Source organism: Lagenorhynchus albirostris, chromosome 20 (assembly GCF_949774975.1).
Source record: "Lagenorhynchus albirostris chromosome 20, mLagAlb1.1, whole genome shotgun sequence".
Taxonomy (NCBI): domain Eukaryota; kingdom Metazoa; phylum Chordata; class Mammalia; order Artiodactyla; family Delphinidae; genus Lagenorhynchus; species Lagenorhynchus albirostris.
Window position 1 is genome coordinate 38,955,403 of NC_083114.1, and position 20,159 is coordinate 38,975,561.

The 20,159-nt window shown below is 38.1% G+C and overlaps 1 protein-coding gene across 3 annotated transcripts in view; it reads right to left on the reverse strand.

The window, feature by feature from the left end:
* The window catches only part of FBXL20 (F-box and leucine rich repeat protein 20), a 113,792-nt gene that overhangs the window by 20,933 nt on the left and 72,700 nt on the right, over nucleotides 1-20,159 (reverse strand). For all 3 annotated transcript variants that reach the window (XM_060133767.1, XM_060133768.1, XM_060133766.1), the window contains exons 3-7: nucleotides 15,380-15,434; nucleotides 12,685-12,759; nucleotides 10,462-10,556; nucleotides 9,910-9,978; nucleotides 140-235 (exon numbers count right to left, since the gene is read on the reverse strand). In XM_060133767.1, coding sequence (XP_059989750.1) covers nucleotides 140-235; nucleotides 9,910-9,978; nucleotides 10,462-10,556; nucleotides 12,685-12,759; nucleotides 15,380-15,434 — 390 coding nt within the window. The remainder of the gene's footprint in view (nucleotides 1-139; nucleotides 236-9,909; nucleotides 9,979-10,461; nucleotides 10,557-12,684; nucleotides 12,760-15,379; nucleotides 15,435-20,159) is intronic.

Genomic DNA, 20,159 nt, shown 5'->3' on the forward strand with positions numbered 1-20,159 from the left:
GGAATAAAACAAAAGATCTATTTTGAACTACAGTACGTATCTATAAAACATAGTTTCCTTCAATTCCAACTTTATTTTAGTTAATAAAAAAATAAGTATCTGTTCTGATTATTGGACATTCTTGTTGTAAGAAATTTACCTCAGAGCTTTTAGAGACATGTTTGTTATTGATGTACAGGAAGCCAAGTCAAGGTGCCTGAGTTTGGAACAGAACTTGCTAAGGCTAGTACATGTACTGAAAAATGGAAAAAGGAGAAAATAATGAATAAACAAATAAGAACACATCCTACTAAGGATATTAGTATGATATACCAATATCATACACAATTCTCAATAAACAAATAAGAACACATCCTTGGAATATCATACATGACTCTCACATGTTACAAGAACTGTAAAATTTCCATACCCCAAATAAAAGCAGTTATAAATCCAGGGACCTTTCATGCTAAGGAAGAGGCAGGTTTACAAAGGATAAAAAAAGCTGTGCTGTTTATGAGAATGTGCATGAGGGGAAGATGGTGCCTGATTCACATTTGGAAATGTTAGTAGCTACTGACAGCAAACTACATTTGTGCTGATAAGAGATCTACATGCATTTTGTAAATTCAGGAACACCAGAAAGATAGCTAGTACCTGCCAGCAAGTGGTGAAACATGAAGCCCAAAACCTCTGTCTCTGCTCTTTCACTTAAATCTCTTTCTGCTCAGATAACCTTTTGCATGGCAGTAATGAAAAAATAGGATTTTTGCAAGGTATACAGAGGATGGACCAGTGTTGGGCTGAAACAAACTAAGTTATGTAAATTACTGCTTGCTTTCCTTTATGAATTCCTTAAAGGCTCTTTTCCCACAGTGGTCAAGTTCCTCATTTAAAATTTTTTTAATTACAGACAATCTCAAATATACTCAAGAATGAATAACAGAGAATGCACATGTACCATCATTAAGCTTTGACATTTATCAATATTCTACTATTGCTATTTCATCTATTTTTCTCCTTTGTTTGTTTCAGTATTTTAGAGCGAATCCCAGACATATTATTTTACCTGTAAATATTTCAGGACATATTTCTAAATAAGGATTTTAATTCCTTAATGTCTGACACCCAGTCTGTGTTCAAGTTTCCTCAATTGCCTCATAAATGCCTTTGTCAAATTGCCTCTTGTGGTTTTATTTTGCAATTTTGTAATGAACACTCTTTCTTGTGTTTGTTAACCATTCATCTCTTTCCTTGGTGAAATGTCTAAATGCTCAGGCTTTTTTTTTTTAAATTAATTAATTTATTTTTTTGGCCATGCAGCACAGCATGCAGAAAGAACCTTAATTCCCCAACCAGGGATTGAACCCATGCTCCCTGCAGTGGAAGCATGGAGTCTTGACTACTGGACCGCCAGGGAAGTCCCAGGCCTATTTTTAATTGGATTGCCTTGTTATTGATTGTAAGAATTCTCTATATATTCTTGATACACATTTTCTTTAATTTCTCTCAGTAATGTTTTATGGTTTTCAGAGTCGAAATCTGGCATTTCTTTTGGATTTATGTTATCTGCCAAAAGAGACAGTCTTCCTTCCTTCCTATTGGTATGCTCTTTTTTTTTTTTTTTTTTTGGTAAACTTATTGCATTGGCTAGAATCCCCAGCAGAATGTTGAATAGAAACTCACTTTGCTCCTGACTTTAAGGTAAGGCATTCAGTCTCTCACCATTAAGTACATTGTTAGCAGTAGGTTTCTCATGGAAGCTTTTGATCAGATTAAGGAAACTCCCTTCTATTCCTAGTTTGTTGATTTTTTTTTTTTTTTTTTTTTGGCTGCGCCTGGAGGCTTACAGGATCTTACTTCCCCAACCAGGGACTGAACCCGGGCCCTGTCAGTGAAACTGCTGAGTCCTAACCACTGCACCTCCAGGGAATTCCCTGTTTAAAATTTTGATCACGAATGAATGTTGCATTTTGTCATGTGCTTTTACTGTATCTAATGATGTATTAGTTAGCTACTGTTGCTCAGCAAATTACCTCAGAAATGAGCAGCTTAAAACAATAATTATTTATTATCTCATGGTTTTCATGGATCACGAAAATAGGCACAGGCAGCTTAGCAGGGCGACTCTGACGCCACGTCTCTCACAAGGCTACCATCAAGGTACTACTGGCCACAGCTGCAATCATCTCAAAGGTAACTAGGTACAGATTCCCTTCCAAGCTCATTTAGGCGGATGTTGGCAGACCTTAGACGATCTAATTCCAAGCTTACTCATTTGGTTTTTGATAGAATTCAGGTTCTTGCTGGCTGCTGGCCAGAGACCTCAGTTTCTTGCCACATGGACCTCTCCACAGAGCTACTCACAACAGGGCAGCTTGCTTCCCCAGAGCTGGAGAAGAAAGTAGAGCAAGATAGAAGTCACAGTCTTTTTGTAACCTAATCTCCAAAGAGATATCCAATCTCTTTTGCAGTATTCTATTGTTAGAAATGAGTCACTAGGTCCAGTCCACGCTCAAGGGGAAAAGATTACACAAAGGTGCAAATATGAGGAGGTAGGGATTATTTGGGGGTCATTTTAGAGGCTGCCTATCATAGTGAGATGATCATGTGGTTTCTGTCCTTTATTCCAGAGGGCAGAAAATCTCACCAGCTGCCTATTTTTATATGGCCACAAGTCAAGAATGGTTTTGGCATTTTTAAATGGTTGAAAGAAGATACTATTTTGTGACATGTGAAAATTAAATGACATTAAAATCTCAGCACCACGCAATAAAGTTTTATTGGAGCACAGCCATGCTCATTTGTTTATGTATTGTCTGTGGCCACTTTGTAAAACATTGGCAATGTTTGTAAAACACTGGCAGAGTTGAGTAGCTGTGACAGAGACCATATGGCCGACAAAGCCTTAAATATTTCCTTATCCAGCCCCATACAGAAAAAGTTTGTTGATCTCTGCTTTATTCTACTAATTATTATGAACTATTACATTAACTGATTTTCAGATGTTATACCACACTTGTATTTCTGGAATAAATCCCAGTTGGTTAAGATCCAACCCTTTTATATGTTGCTGGATTCAGTTTGCTAAAATTTTGTTAAGTATTTCTGCATCTCTGTTCCTGAGGAATACAGTAGATTTCCTTTTATTGTGAAATCTTTGTTTGGCTTTGACATCAGATATTTTTGGTATCAGAAAAATATTGGCCGGAGAAAACAAGTTATGAAGTATTTCTTCTTTTACTTTATGAGTGAGTTTGAGTATTGGTGTTATTTTTTCTTTAAATATTTGATGGACTCACCAGTGAAGTCATCTGGGCTTGGGCTTTTTTTGTGGGACAATTTTGAATTACTGAATGTACTTGCTATAGATCTATACAGATTGTCTATTTTTCTGTTGAGTCAAATTTGGTAATCTGTGCCTTCCCAGGAATTTGTCCATTTCACCTAAATTGTCTGATTTGTTAGTATGAAGTTATTTATGGTATTACCTGATAAACATTTCATCTGTCTTTTGGCTACTTAGTTCTCTCCTTTATTCGTGCTTTTGATAATCTGAGTCTTCTCTCTTATTTTCTCAGTCTAGGTTTGTCAATTTAAAAAACTTTTTTCAATGAACCAGCTCTTGGTTTCATTGATTTTATTACTGTTTTTGTTTCCTATTTCTCTGATATCCAATCTAATCTTTATTTTTTCCTTCTTTTTGCTTTGGGCTTTGCCCTTCTATTTTCTTAAAGTTGAAGGTTGTTACTGATTTGCGCTTTCTTTCTTTCCTCTTTTGTGATATAGGAATGCAGAGTTGTATCATTACCTTGGCTGAATCACGTAAATTTTGGTAGCTTTTCATTTTCATTCAGTTCAAAATTATTTAGAAGCATGATGCTGAATTTCCAAATACTTGAGCATTCCCCACATTTTGTTCTGTCATGAATCTCTAGTTTAATTCTCTAGTTCTGGTCAGAGAACATATTTTGAATGATTTTAATCTTCTTAAATTGATTAAGACTTGTTTAGTGGCCCAATCTATGCTCTATCCTGGAGAATGTTCCAGTATGTTTGTAAAGAATGTCTATTCTGTAATCATTGGGTGGAGTGCTCTATCTGCATAGTATGCATTTTTCCATCTGTTTACTTTCAACCTATTTGCGGCTTTGAATCTAAAGCATGTCTCTTGTAGACAGCACACAGTTGCGTCTTGCTTTTTGTTTTTGGCTGCATTGGGTCTTCGTTGCTGTGTGCAGGCTTCTCTAGTCGTGGCAAGCGGGGTCTACTCTTCGTTGCAGCGCATGGGCTTCTCATTGTGGTGGCTTCTCTAGTTGTGGGCCACCGGCTCTAGGCACATGGGCTTCAGTAGTTATGGCACGTGGGCTCAGTAGTTGTGTTGTGGGCTCTAGAGCGCAGGCTAAATAGTTGCGGTGCACGGGCTTAGTTGCTCCGTGGCATGTGGGATCTTCCCGGATCAGGGCTCGAACCCACATCCCCTGCATTGGCAGGTGGATTCTTAACCACTGCGCCACCAGGCAAGCCCCAGGTGTTGCTTTTTAATCCATATTGATAATCTGTCTTTTGGGTGAAGAGTTCAGTCTGTCTACATTTAATAAAATTATTGATATGGTTGGATTTTCCCTCCCATTTTGCAATCCTTTTCTGTTTGCTTCATGCTTTTTTCGAATTTGTTTTTCTGTGTCTCCTTTACTGTTTTCTTGTTTTTAAGTGTACGTTTCAATTCCTCTGTTGACTTTTTACCTTTTTCTTTCTCTAATTATTTTCTTATAGTCTGCTCATGAAATACCATATGTATCTTAATTTACCATAATCTATTTCAAAACAATAACTTAGGGACTTCCCTGGTGGTCCAGTGGTAAAGAATCTGCCTTCTAATGCAGGGGATACAGGTTCGATCCCTGGTCGGGGAACTAAGATCCCACATGCCACGGGGCAACTAAGCCCACGCACCACAAGTACTGAGCCCATGAGCCTCAACTAGATAGCCCGTGTGCTGCAAACTAGAGAGCCCATGTGCTCTGGAACCCACACTCCACAACTAGAGAGAGAAAAAAACAACCCGCACACCACAACTAGAGAGAAGCCCGCGCACCACAACTAAAGATCCTGCACACCTTAACAAAGATCCCACATGCCACAACTAAGACCCAACACAGCCAAAAAAATAAAATAAATTAAAACAAACAAACCAATAACTTAATGCGCATAAAGCACAAGCATGTTGCTTCAATACATAATGGTTCCCTCCTCTCTCTTTTGTGCTATTATTTTCATATGTTCAAATATATTTCATATATTACCTCTATATATACATTATAGACCTAACAATACAATGTTATAATGATTGCTTTATACAATCTTCTATTTTCTAAAGAAGTTAAGAGAAGATATGAAAAAATCAGAGTCTTAGATTTACCCACATATTTACCGTTCCCGATGCTTTTCATTTACCAATTCCTAGGGATCCGAGTTACTGTCTGGTATTTATTTCCTTTCATCCTGAAGGGCTTACTTTACTATTTCTTGCCAGGCATATTTACTAGGGACAAATTCTCTCCCTTTTTGTTTATCTGGGAATGTCATTATTTTGCCTACATTTACAGAGGACAGTTTTGCTAGATACAGAATTCTTGTTTTGTTCCTTTCAGCACACTGAGTATGTCACATGGCTCTGGTTTCCATTATTTCTGATTAGGTCACCCATTAACCAAATATTCTTTTTGTATACATGAATTATTTTCCTTTTGCTGCTTTCAAAAATTTCTGTGTTCAATTTTCAACAGTTTGGCCCTAACATGTCTAGGTATGGATATTTTTATCCTTCTTGGGGTTCACTGAACTTCTTAGATCTGTAGATTAACGTTTTTCATCAAATTTGGGAGGTTTTCTGCCATTAATTTCTCACTTTTTTTTTTCTTCCTGCCTCTTTCTATCTTGTCTGGGATTCATTCACATTCTACTCTTGATGTTGTTCCACAGGTCTCTGAGGCTCTGTCCATTTTTCTTTAATCTTTCTGTTCTTTAGACTGGATGGATAATTGCTACAGATCTCTAAATTTATTTTTTTTAATATTTATTTATTTATTTTTGGCTGCATGGGTCTTCATTGCTGCGCAAGGGCTTTTCTCTAGTTGCGACGAGTGGGGGCTACTCTTCGTTGCAGTATGCAGGCTTCTCATTGCGGTGGCCTTTCTTGTTGCGGAGCACAGGCTCTAGGCGCGTGGGCTTCAGTAGTTGTGGCACATGGGCTCAGTAGTTGTGGCTCACGGGCTTAGCTGCTCCGTGGCATGTGGGCTCTTCCCAGACCAGGGATTGAACCCGTGTCCCCTGCATTGGCAGGAGGATTCTTAACCACTGCGCCACCAGGGAAGCCCTACAGATCTCTAAATTTATTGATTGATTACCTGTTTTTCTGGGGTTTTTTTCCCCCTAGCTTTACTGACATGTAATTGACATATAACATTATGTAAGTTTAAGGTATACAATGTGATGATTTGATACACATATATGTTGTGGAATGTTTACCACAAGAAGGTTAGTTAACACTGTTTACCTCACATAAATACCATTTTGTTGTTGCTACAGTGAAAACATTTAAAATCTACTCTCAAGTATACAATACAGTACTGTTAACTATAGCCAACATGCTATGTATGTTTTAGATACTGTATTTCCAATTCCAGAGTTTCCATTTGGCTCATATTTTACAATTTCTTTTAATTGATATTCTCTATTTAACAAGTTATTATCATACTTTGCTTTTGAAAATTGGGTATATAATTAACATGTAACATTATATTAGTTTTAGGTGTACAACAAAATGATTCAATATACACATATATTGCAAAATGATTACCACAATAAGTCCATCCATTACTACGCACGGCTCCAATTTTTTTTTCTTGTGATGAAAACTTAAATTTCTTTCTGGCTGCGTTGGTTCTTCGTTGCTGCGCACGGGCTTCTCATTGCAGTGGTTTCTCTTGTGGAGCACAGGCTCTAGGCGCACAGGCTTCGTAGTTGTGGCACTCAGGCTCAGCAGTTGTGGCACTCAGGCTCAGTAGTTGTGGCACTCAGGCTCAGCAGTTGTGGCTCTCAGGGTCTAGGGCTCAGACTCAGTAGTTGTGGCACACAGGCTTAGTTGCTCTGCGGCATGTGGGATCTTCCCGAAGCAGGGCTCGAACCTGTGTCCCCTGCATTGGCAGGTGGATTCTTAACCACTGCGCCACCAGGGAAGTCCATGAAAACTTTTAAGACCTACTTTCAATTTTTAGAAATCTGATTTCAGTGTATGTAACGTGCACATATTTTTATTAAGTTTATCCTTAAGTATTTTATGTTCTTGGATGTTACCACGAATGTTGCTATATTTAAAATTTCATTTTCCATTTGTTCGTTGATGGTTTACGGATACAGAATTAATTTTTGCATATTGGCCATGTTTCCCGTGAACTTGCTAGAACCCTATCATGCCATTTAAAAATTATTTTCTAATCTGTATGACCCCACTTTTTCTTCCCTTATTGTACTAGGTGGACTTCCAGTACAATGTTGAATAGATGTAGTAGACCTAATATCCATGCTTTGACCTTAGGGGGAAATGTTCAGTATTTTATGACTAAATACAATGTTAAAATTAGGTTTTTCATATATACAAGTTATCAGGTTGAGGAAGTTACCTTCTCCTAGTTTGTTTAGAGATTTTATCCTTAATGGGTGTTTAATTTTGTAAAATGCTTTTTCTGGATCTATTGAGATGATCATGTGATTTTTCTTCTTTGATCTGTTATTAAGTTGGAACTTAATAACACTGACTGATTTTGCATGTTAAAACAACCTTACATTTCTGAGATAAATCCAAATTGATTATGATTTATTACCCTTTTCATATGTTGCTGGGTTCAATTTGATAATATTTTGTTACGGATTTTTACAAGTGCATGTGGGATATTGGCCAGTAGTTTCCTTTCCCTGTAATTTTTATTTTATTTTTGATATCATGGTAATGATGATCTCATATAATGAATTAGAAAGTTTTCCCTCCTCCTCTATTTTTTTGAAAGATTATTCCTTTCTAAAATATTCGATAGAATTCAGTACTGTGCAAGCCTATAGGTTTTTGTTTTTATTTTTTGGTGGTAAGGTTTTTAATCACCAATCCAGTTTATAAAGATATAAGACTATTCAGATTTTCTATTTCTTTACAGTTTTGGTAATTTGTGTCTTTCAAGGAAATTATCTATTTCATCTAAGCTGTCAAATTTATTGGCATAAAATTGCTCACAACATCCTCTAATTAACTTTTGAATCTGTGTAGAAACTTTAGTGATATTTCTTTTTACAGTCTTGGTACTGGTGATTTGTGTCTTTTTTTTTTTGCAGTACGCGGGCCTCTCACTGTTGTGGCCTCTCCCGCTGAGAAGCACAGGCTCCGGACGCGCAGGCTCAGCGGCCACGGCTCACGGGCCCAGCCGCTCCGCGGCATGTGGGATCTTCCCGGACCGGGGCACGAACCCGTGTCCCCTGCATCGGCAGGCAGACTCTCAACCACTGCGCCACCAGGGAAGCCCCTGTGTCTTCTTTCTTGACTAATTTCGACAGAGGTCGATCAAGCTTATTGATTTTATTTCAAAGAAACAGCTTCTGGTTTCATGGATTTTTCTCTACTCTATGCCCATTTTTTATTTCATTGATTTTCACCATTATCTTTTTTATTTCCTTCCTTTTACTTATGTAGATTTATTTTTCTTTCTCTAGTTTTCAAAGGTGGAAGATTTGATTTTAAACCTTTCTTTTAAGATAAGCATCTACAGGACTTCACTGGTGGTACAGTGGTTAAGAATCCACCTGCCAATGCAGGGGACATGGGTTCGAGCCCTGGTCCGGGAAGATCCCATATGATGCACAGCAACTAAGCCCGTGTGCCACAACTGAGCCGGCGCTCTACAGCCCGCGAGCCACAACTGCTGAGCGCACGTGCCACAACTACTGAAGCCTGTGCGCCTAGAGCCGTGCTCCGCAACAAGAGAAGCCACCACAATGAGAAGCGTGCACACCGCAACGAAGAGTAGTCCCTGCTCACCGCAACTAGAGAAAGCCCGTGTGCAGCAACAAAACCCAACGCACCCAAAAATAAATAAAATAAAATAATTAAAAAACAAAAAAGTTAACCAGTTGTAACCTCAAAGAAAGCAATAAAATAAACAATGTGTACCCTGTGCTTGGACTGTCTTCTACTTTCCCTCATTCAAGCAATTCTAAAGAGCCCATCTCTTTCATGAGACCTTTTTGAAAAACAGGAGGATCCACTGACTAATCCTGGCCACTCCCTGTGTAAACATCTTCTTCACCTTCCAATAGGCAACAATTTCCCTACATAATATTTAAATGTTATTTGATACATGTTATTACCAATAGATCCTTAGGCTGAATGTTTTTTATGTCTACCTTCTTATGCCTATTGGGTCTGTGACAGTAAACTCTGAAGGATGGAGGATTATGCTTTCTTTCTTTTATATTGTGACTGACACAAGACACTGTACTTTTAAAGAGTCATTTAATAAACACTCTCTATATTGATTACTCTAAGCTATGTTTAAGATTTTACATCTTTTTATAGCATCACCTGTTTATGTGTCTTTTGAATGATAGCTACTAGTGTCTTTTTGAAATATAAGTAGTCCTATATTAGTATTCCCTACTGCACATTCACTGACTACAGTTTTAAGTTTTCTTTTAAAAATCAAAACAGAATTTGAGCCAAATTCTAAAATAAGTATCTTATTCTATTTCTAAATTTAAACATCTTTCCTCTATAAAACCAAAATGAAATTTGCTAAATATATTTAGTAGTCTGCATTAAAAGCTAGTATAGGCAGGACACAAGAGGCTATGACTTACCCTTCTAAAACATAAAATACTTACGCATCTGTAGTCTTTGTACACCCATTGAGATTCAGTACTTCAATGTTCCTACAGTTTTGTGCAAAGGTCCTTTACAGGAAAGAAAGTAAAGGGTTTGAGGTGAAACGGGCACAATTCTCGGCATTAAAAAAATAATAGAAGATACCAATAGTGGTAATAATGGATATTACTGGTACAAAATGGTACAAAAAGTTGTTCACAATTACGAATAAATTACTTTTCAACCATAAACTTTTAAACATCAATCTTTGTCAACCAAAGTTAAAATTATCCTAACTTCGAGTAAACAAACTTAAAAAAATTTACTCAAAGCTCCAAACGAACCATTTATAATATGGGGAATCTGGCTTTTTGGGGGGAGCACTTGTTCTTGTTTTATTCTCAAAACCACACATCCCACTACTGGATATTTGTGTTATAAGCAGTGAACGTGTATTTGGGTTCAGAATAGCTTAGGAATATGAAAACTATTCCAGCCTTTTCTGGGTGAGACAGTGCTGTTGTTCTTCACTTCAGTCAAGAAGATGAGTTAATCGATAGCTATGTTTTTACCTTAATGCATTGTCTCCCACTCCGAGACACCCACGAAGACTTAGCTTTCGTAAAAAGCCCCCACACCTTTTTGAAATATTCTCCACTACCCGGCCCTGTAAAAAAAGAAGACAGGTATACAAAGATAAGCCACCACACCGTTTTTGAAAAGACCACATCCTCGTTTTTAAGAGACTTCTACTCGTTTTAAAGACCTAATTAGGGCTTCCCTGGTGGCGCAGTGGTTGGGAGTCTGCCTGCCGATGCAGGGGACACGGGTTCGTTGCCCGGTTCGGGAAGATCCCACATGCCGCAGAGCGGCTGGGCCCGTGAGCCATGGCTGCTGAGCCTGCACGTCCGGAGCCTGTGCTCCGCAGCGGGAGGGGCCACAACAGTGAGACGCCCGCGTACCGCAAAAAAAAAAAAAAAAGACCTAATTAAATCAATATGAAAATTTCAACTTACTGGGAGAAAGCTTTCCTGATTAACCCATCTACTTGAAACATACCTAAACCCTATATTGTTATTTACTTTGTTCCTCTTGTAAGATACCCTGCATTTGAGGAAATGGTGCTCTGTAGTTCTCTTATGCCACTACATCAATGTAGATTCCCCTCCTGCAGCCACAGGACATTAACTCTCTCTATTATTTCTGTGTATTTACTATAGTGCTCTAAATACAGCAGAGACTCAATGAACACTTCACAAAAGCTTGCTGAATGGTTTTGTAGGCCAGGCTGCTTTAAATATTTACATCCATGAAGATCAGAGAATTGTGAAAAACAGAAAAATCCAGCATGTCGGTGGGTATCATTTTAAAAGTACTTTATGGGACTTCCCTGGCAGTCCAATGGTTAAGACTTCGCTTTCCAATGCAAGGGGTGTGGGTTTGATCCCTGGTTGGGGAGCTAAGATCCCATATGCCTCGTGGCCAAAAAACCAAAACATAAAACAGAAGCAATATGGTAACAAATTCTATAAAGACTTTAAAAATGGTCCACATCAGGGCTTCCCTGGTGGCGCAGTGGTTGGGATTCCGCCTGCCGACGCAGGGGACGCGGGTTCGTGCCCCGGTCTGAGAAGATCCCATATGCCGCGGAGCGGCTGGGCCCGTGAGCCATGGCCGCTGAGCCTGCGCGTCTGGATGACTGTGCTCTGCAACTGGAGAGGCCACAACAGTGAAAGGCCTGCATACCGCAAAAAAAAAAAAAGGTCCACATCAAAAAAAAAGTCTTTAAAAAAATATTAAAAAATAAAAGTACTGGGCTTCCCTGGTGGCGCAGTGGTTGAGAGTCTACCTGCCGATGCAGGGGACACGGGTTCGTGCCCCGGTCCGGGAAGATCCCACATGCCGCGGAGCGGCTGGGCCCGTGAGCCATGGCCGCTGAGCCTGTGCGTCCGGAGCCTGTGCTCCGCAACGGGAGAAGCCACAACAGTGAGAGGCCCGCATACCGCAAAAAAATAAATAAATAAAATAAAATAAAAGTACTTTATGAAGATAATATAAAGTTCATGTGAGGTTTTTTTAACTTCTTACATGGATTCTCAAGACCACTAAGTTCCACTAGAACTTAAAAAAAAAACAAACCCAACAGAAAAAATAGCTACATCTAAATCTAATTTAATCCTTATAACACAGTGAGGAAGCTATTACTTCCACTCTCCAGATGAGAAAACCAAGGACTACAGAGCTCAAATTCAGGTTAAATAATTTAAGCTTAAGCCATTCTTCTCCATTTTAGAGAAAATAGGCAATACTAAGAGATAAAATATGGGGGAGAAGTGAGAAGGGAAAAAATCTCTCCCCAATAAAAGTAATCCAATTCATTCTCTACAAAAACTATCTATAGGTTCCCCCAGAACCCAGAATGCTCATCAAGAAGAATTTATGCAGATATCATGCTCCAATAAATTAACTCCACTTATTTTTAAATAAACAAATATGAAAAGACTTCCTTAAAAAGAGCAAACAAAGGTTCACATTTCCACCACAAAAATAAAAACAAAAATGAGTCCTATTAAAACTAAATAACTCAGTATTACTTCAGTAAAATAATTCTGCTCATTCTCAAAAACTGAACCAGTTCTTGGGAAAATTGCAAGCTCCCATGAAGTTCAGATGCGCTGAAATGAACAGTCTCTCTCTCCAGGGAAAGGAGATTTATGTGGTTGGGGCTAATCTGTCCTATATGCTGCAATTACATTCTAACGAGAGAGATGGGGCCACACACCACGCAGTCATACCTCGATATCCCTCTGGAAATCAAACAGGTCAATTCGCTGCCAGTTACTGCCATCCAGAGCCAGAACATTCCAGGCCTATTTTGAAGAAGAAGAGACAGAATGAACAGAAGCTGAAATGAAGGGGAAAAGCTAGCAAAATTCAAGTTCACAATTCAACCTACTAATGATTGAAATTGACCAAAAAATTTCTTAGCACCTCCACCATTAACTCCCCAAAAGTCAGTCTTATTTCTGATTCATACTTTATTCTCCAAGTAGATTATCTCATAAATGAGTGGGTACAGAAATTAGTAGCTACGAAAGATCTTACATTAGCGGGCTGGGGAAAGAACAGGTTGTGATAAGTATCACAGCCGGAAACTGTTTTCTAACTTGAGTTTCCAATCTCAAAATGAGATAATCCAGCTAATGAAAAGCAAGTCTGTTACTCTATCCCTCAACTAGGAACGAGGTGAGTGTGAAACCAAAGAAAGAAGATGGCACTCTGAATGTAGTGTGTTCAATACATATGCCATGTTCAATAAAAATATGCTATTCATAGCATCACTTGTTTGGACCCAAAACTGTGATATGGTGACCTGGGATTTACAAAAGACACTATCATTTCTCAGTATACATGACAGAGACTTAATGCTTTCCTCATTACCAATTTGCTCACTCAGGCATGTTTTTCAATTGGTCATCTTTTCCTTCAACTTGATTCAGTGGTAATTTTAAACACTGAAAGTTTTAAGACTTCTCATACATTTCTTTAATTACCTAAAGGGAGGCAAGAAAGCTTCCAAGATTTTCAACCTTTCAGGATAAGGTGAAAAATGACTCCACTAAGAGTTAACCTTTTGCGGATCGTTCTGTATTTTAATCAGAAAGCCTTTAAACGTTTTCCCTACTGAATTTAAAGTGTAAACAAAAGTCTTAACACTGTTAAGTTATAAACTTAGAATATTATCTCTTACTACAACAATTCAAAACACAGATTCGATACTGAAATTCTAAAACGGAAATTAAAGATACACTTATAAGCCCCAGGTAACTATCACACAATCAGTAAGAAAGATGTCAGGGGTATGAGGGTTAACAAAGTTATTATTATAGAAATCTTTAAGGTTTTCTCAGGATTTCGATGTTACTTTTCTTTTTGTGGCTTCATATTTTTCCAACAGTTTCTTAAATGGCTCCATGGGAGACAAGAGATAAAACCTTTAAAGATCATATGTTTACCAGATTCTTAGGCTAACTCTATCTCTGATTTGATACTTCTCATTTCCTTATAGTATTTTCTTCAGCAAGCAGGACACATGCTAAAGTGAGACTAAAATTAGGAATGACAGGTTCCTCTCTAGAGTTTTTGTTGTTGTTTTTTTTTTTTAAAGCAAATTAACTAAATACTTCAAGTACAGAGAATAACAGGCTAACTACCGATGTTCCAATTGTACAGATGTAATGAAAATTGGCATTCTGCTTCCTTTTAAGTTAAAACACATTAAGAAGGAAGAGGAACCTGAACATGAAAACAACAATTAAAACTCACTCAAATCAACATTCTTGAGATGAGACTCTGCAACCAAACAGGTTAAGACACTGGTCTGGGAATTTTGTTTCTCAATGATGACCTCAGCTTCATATGGAGACAAAAAAGAAACCCCACTCATTTGTACCAGCCATGACTAAGGCAACCACTCAGGTACCAGGAACAGAACTGTCATGAATAGAAATCATCAAAATATGCCTGATTGTTTCTTAAATAGCTGAGATACAGATTTAGTATGGCTTTTAGGATGTAGAAATTACATTAAAGTTAGCAAGATGAGGTGGATTTTCTATGGCAAGTTTTGTGGGGGTTTTTTTTGAAGGAAATTGGTGATGGAAATTTGAAGGAAAACCTGGGTCCACTTAACAGAGGTAAACACAATACTCTGATGCTGAGTATTGTGATATAACCATATTACATACTCAGCACCTAGGACTATACCTGGTACATAGTAGGTTCTCAATAAGTATTTGTTAAACATCAAAAAGCCATTGTCCAGTTTATAAAAAGATGATAACTGTATGTACTCATTCATTTTATTAATTATTATATATCTGTATTACAAAAGAGACTATGAATGATTCATAAAGCAATTTTCCCACAACAGAGATTCTATTCTTAATATTAGTGGCAGCAATAAGATTGTCTCACTGTTTTGTCATAGTAATGTCAATTGACAAAAATGGATAAGTAAGAGTAATGCAGAAACTGACTTTGAGAATGGAATTTGGTTTGCTCTACAATTTCTTAAAAATTAAATTCTAGCTATAACCTTTTGAGAAAAAAATATAGGGAGATATCAAGAGCCTTCCATGTATGTACATAAAATGAATAAGGGAAACATAATGAAATACTATATTATTACAGTTCTGAGTAAAGCCTATTCTTTTAATTTGCATGTTTAGTGCTTTTTCCTTGAAAATGTTTCTTCTGTTTATATTACACAAATAGTCAAGAATTTCAAAAAATTAAAGTTAGAGATAGTACATATAGTAGAATTCCACTGTAGAATTAACATGGGTTTGGGTATCCCATGGGTGAAACCACAACCTTGGAAACATAACATACAACTACCATCTGAAGTAAATAGTCGGCCTACTACAGAAGCTGATTATCATTAATGTCAGGAAGGGATGCTCTTGTAATCATGTCAGCCATTCTTACCCTGGAGACCTGAGCACAGCGACACAAGGTTACAACATCCAGAAAAGAAAATATCCTAAAAAGAGACGGAGGAAAACTTTATTATATGATGAATTACTTTCTCTTGATTTTTCCTTATAAATAATTGGCGATGTTAACACATGCACAAAAGGGCAGATGTTCTTTAAACAATAACACAAAAAGCTGGGGCAATTTACAATACTGCCCATAAAAATGTAGGGGGAAAAGGTAATCTTTTACTTGATAATGTACGTGTAAGTACCATAACGAGTTCATTTATTCACATCAAGGGATGATAAAATATTTCTGATACTTTTTAAAGTAAAAAACCAATTTCCACATTCTGGTTATCAAAAGAAACAGGCCAGGGGATGGTTATGTTTATAAAGAATTTTACAGCTATGAAGGAAAAAAGATAAAATATTGGTAAAACCTAAAACTGAGCAACTATAAAATGTTAAATCTCTATATATTTAATTCCAATTTGGGAAATTATAAAACTCAGTTAACACATCAATGTCAGGACACACCACCTAAAATTCTTCTCAGTCTTAGAGAGGCTAAATATTTATTTTGTAGCGTTATTACTTGAAATAATTAATTTGCCTAAAGGACGATAACTCTCTATACCATAAACCACCTGTAAAAACAGCTCAGAGCATCCTGGGAATAAAGTGAACGGGTTACTTGTGCCTACAGTTCTCCTTACTCATGAATGCCCTTAAAGATCATTTTGATCTGAATAACAAGTAAAGCTCTTGTGCAGGTGGCAAAAGGTACAACATAGCGTATACTTTAAAGATGATATTCCTTGAGATAGCTGGAGTGTTACAAAATGGAGGTCAGGAAGCATTAATCTGGAGACGAATGAAAGCTACACTTTCTTTTCCGTTATTACTCTGAGTTAGCTTAATAGAGCAAAATTTTGTTATTTAGTGATTAGAGGCTGTCAATCACATTTTAGAACTTGGAATAAACTGAGTTAATAATTACATCAGACAAAGTTATATGCATTTTGTAAATAAAGTTTTTTGAAACTCTTTAAAATTTGGGTAATATACATAACATTAAACTTACCATTTAACCACTTCTAAGGGTATAGTTCAGGAGCATTTAAGTACATTCACACTGTTGTGCCACCACCACCACCATCCATCTCTAGAACTTTCTCATCTTCCCAAACTGAAACTCTGGACACAGTAAACAATGACTCCCCATTTCCCTCTCCCCCAGCCGCTGGCAACCACCACTCTACTTTCATTCTTTACAAATTTGGCTACTCTAGGTACTTCATATGAGTGGAATCATGGTATTTGCCCTTTTGTGACGGGCTTATTTCATTTAGCACCAATGTCTTCAAGGTCCATCCATGTTGTAGCATGTAGTATCAGAATTTCCTTCCTTTTTAAAGCTGTATACCACATTTTCTACATCTGTCCATAGACGGAAACGTTGAAACTTTCTTGTTCCCTGAGGCGGACTTGCTACCACCCTGATGGCTCTCTTTAATAAAATAAATTTCAAATGGCGGAGGAGGAACCAAGTTGGTGGAGTAGAAGGACGTGCTCTCACTCCCTCTTGCAAGAACACCAGAATCACAACTAGCTGCTGGACAATCATCAACAGGAAGACACTGGAACTCACCAAAAAAGATACCCCATATGCGAAGACAAAGGAGAAGCTACAGTGAGACGGTAGGAGGGGCGCAATCACAGTAAAATCAAATCCCATAACTGCTGGGTGGGTGACTCACAGAGTGGAGAACACTTATACCACAGAAGTCCACCCACTGGAGTGAAGGTTCTGAGCCCCACGTCAGGCTTCCCAACCTCGGGGTCCGGCAACGGAAGGAGGAATTCCTAGAGAATCAGACTTTGAAGGCTAGTGGGAATTGATTGCAGGACTTCGACAGGACTGGGAGAAACAGAGACTCCACTCTTGGAGGGCACATACAAAGTAGTGTGCACATTGGGACCGAGGGGAAGGAGCAGTGACCCCAGGGGGGACTGAACCAGACCTACCTGCTAGTGTTGGAGGGTCTCCTGCAGAGGCGGGGGGTAGCTGTGGCTCACCGTGGGGACAAGGACACTGGCAGCAGAAGTTCTGGTAAGTACTCCTTGGCGTGAGCCCTCCCAGAGTCCGCCACGAGCCCCACCAAACAGCCCAGGTAGGCTCCAGTGTTGGGTTGCCTCAGGCCAAACAAGCAACAGGGAGGGAACCCAGCCCCACCCATCAACAGTTAAATGGATTAAAGCTTTACTGAGCTCTGCCCACCAGAGCAACAGTCAGCTCTACCCACCACCAGTCCCTCCCATCAGGGAACCTGCACAAGCCTCTTTAGCCTCATCCACCAGAGGGCAGACAGCAGAAGCAAGAAGACTACAATCCTGCAGCCTGTGGAACAAAAACCACACTCACAGAAAGAAAGACAAGATGAAAAGGCAGAGAGCTATGTACCAGATGAAGGAACAAGATAAAACCCCAGAAAAACAACTAAATGAAGTGGAGATAGGCAAACCTTCCAGAAAAAGAATTCAGAAAAATGACAGTGAAGATGATCCAGGACCTCGGAAAAAGAATGGAGGCAAAGATCAAGAAGATGCAAGAAATGTTTAACAAAGACCTAGAAGAAGTAAAGAACAAACAAACAGAGATGAACAATACAATAACTGATATGAAAACTACACTAGAAGGAATCAATAGCAGAATAACTGAGGCAGAAGAACAGATAAGTGACCTGGAAGACAGAATGGTGGAATTCACTGCTACGGAACAGAATAAAGAAAAAAGCATTAAAAGAAATGAAGACAGACTAAGAGACCTCTGGGACAACATTAAACGTCAACAACATTTGCATTATAGGGGTCCCAGAGGAGAAGAGAGAGAGAAAGGACCCGAGAAAATATTTGAAGAGATTATAGTCAAAAACTTCCCTAACATGGGAAAGGAAATAGCCACCCAAGTCCAGGAAGCGCAGCGAGTCCCATATAGGATAAACCCAAGGAGAAACACGCCAAGACACATAGTAATCAAATTGGCAAAAATTAAAGACAAAGAAAAATTACTGAAAGCAGCGAGGGAAAAATGACAAATAACATACAAGGGAACTCCCATAAGGTTAACAGCTGATTTCTCAGCAGAAACTCTACAAGCCAGAAGGGAGTGGCAAGATATACTTAAACTGATGAAAGGGAAGAACCTACAACCAAGATTACTCTACCCAGCAAGGATCTCATTCAGGTTTGATGGAGAAATCAAAAGCTTTACAGACAAGCAAAAGCTAAGAGAATTCAGCACCACCAAACCAGCTCTACAACAAATTTGCTAAAGGAACTTCTCTAAGCGGGAAACACAAGAGAAGAAAAGGACCTACAAAAACAAACCCAAAACAATTAAGAAAATGGTCATAGGAACATACATATCGATAATTACCTTAAACGTGAATGGATTAAATGCTCCAACCAAAAGACACAGGCTTGCTGAATGGATACAAAAACAAGACCCATATATATGCTGTCTACAAGAGACCCACTTCAGACCTAGGGACACATACAGAAAAAGTGAGGGGATGGAAAAAGATATTCCATGCAAATGGAAATCAAAAGAAAGCTGGAGTAGCTATATTCATATCAAATAAAATAGACTTTAAAATAAAGAATGTTACAAGAGACAAGGAAGGACACTACCTAATGATCAAGGGATCAATCCAAGAAGAAGATATAACAATTATAAAAATATATGCACCCAACATAGGAGCACCTCAATACATAAGGCAACTGCTAACAGCTATAAAAGAGGAAATCGAAAGTAACACAATAATAGTGGGGGACTTTAACACCTCACTTACACCAATGGACAGATCATCCAAAATGAAAATAAATAAGGAAACACAAGCTTTAAATGACACAATAGATCAGATAGAGTTAACTGATATTTATAGGACATTCCATCCAAAAACAGCAGATTACACTTTCTTCTCAAGTGCGCATGGAACATTCTCCAGGATAGATCACATCTTGGGTCACAAATCAAGCCTCAGTAAATTTAAGAAAACTGAAATCATATCAAGCATCTTTTCTGACCACAATGCTATGAGATTAGAAATGAATTACAGGGAAAAAAATGTAAACAACACAAACACATGGAGGCTAAACAATACGTTACTAAATAACCAAGAGATCACTGAAGAAATCAAAGAGGAAATCAAAAAACACCTAGAGACAAATGACAACGAAAGCACGACGATCCAAAACCTATGAGATGCAGCAAAAGCAGTTCTAAGAGGGAAGTTTATAGCTATACAAGCCTACCACAAGAAACAAGAAAAATCTCAAATACACAATCTAACCTTACACCTAAAGGAACTAGAGAAAGAAGAACAAACAAGACCCAAAGTTAGCGGAAGGAAAGAAATCAAAGATTAGAGCAGAAATAAATGAAATACAAACAAAGGAAACAATAGGAAAGATCAATAAAACTAAAAGCTGGTTCTTTGAGAAGATAAACAAAATTGATAAACCATTAGCCAGACTCATCAAGAGGGAGAGGACTCAAATCAATAAAATTAGAAATGAAAACAGAGAAGTTATAACAGACACTGAAGAAATACAAAGCATCCTAAGAGACTACTACAAGCAACTCTATGCCAATAAAATGGACAACCTGGAAGAAATGGACAAATTCTTAGAAAGGTATATATAACCTTCCAAGACTGAACCAGGAAGAAATAGAAAATATGAACAGACCAATCACAAGTAATGAAATTGAAACTGTGATTAAA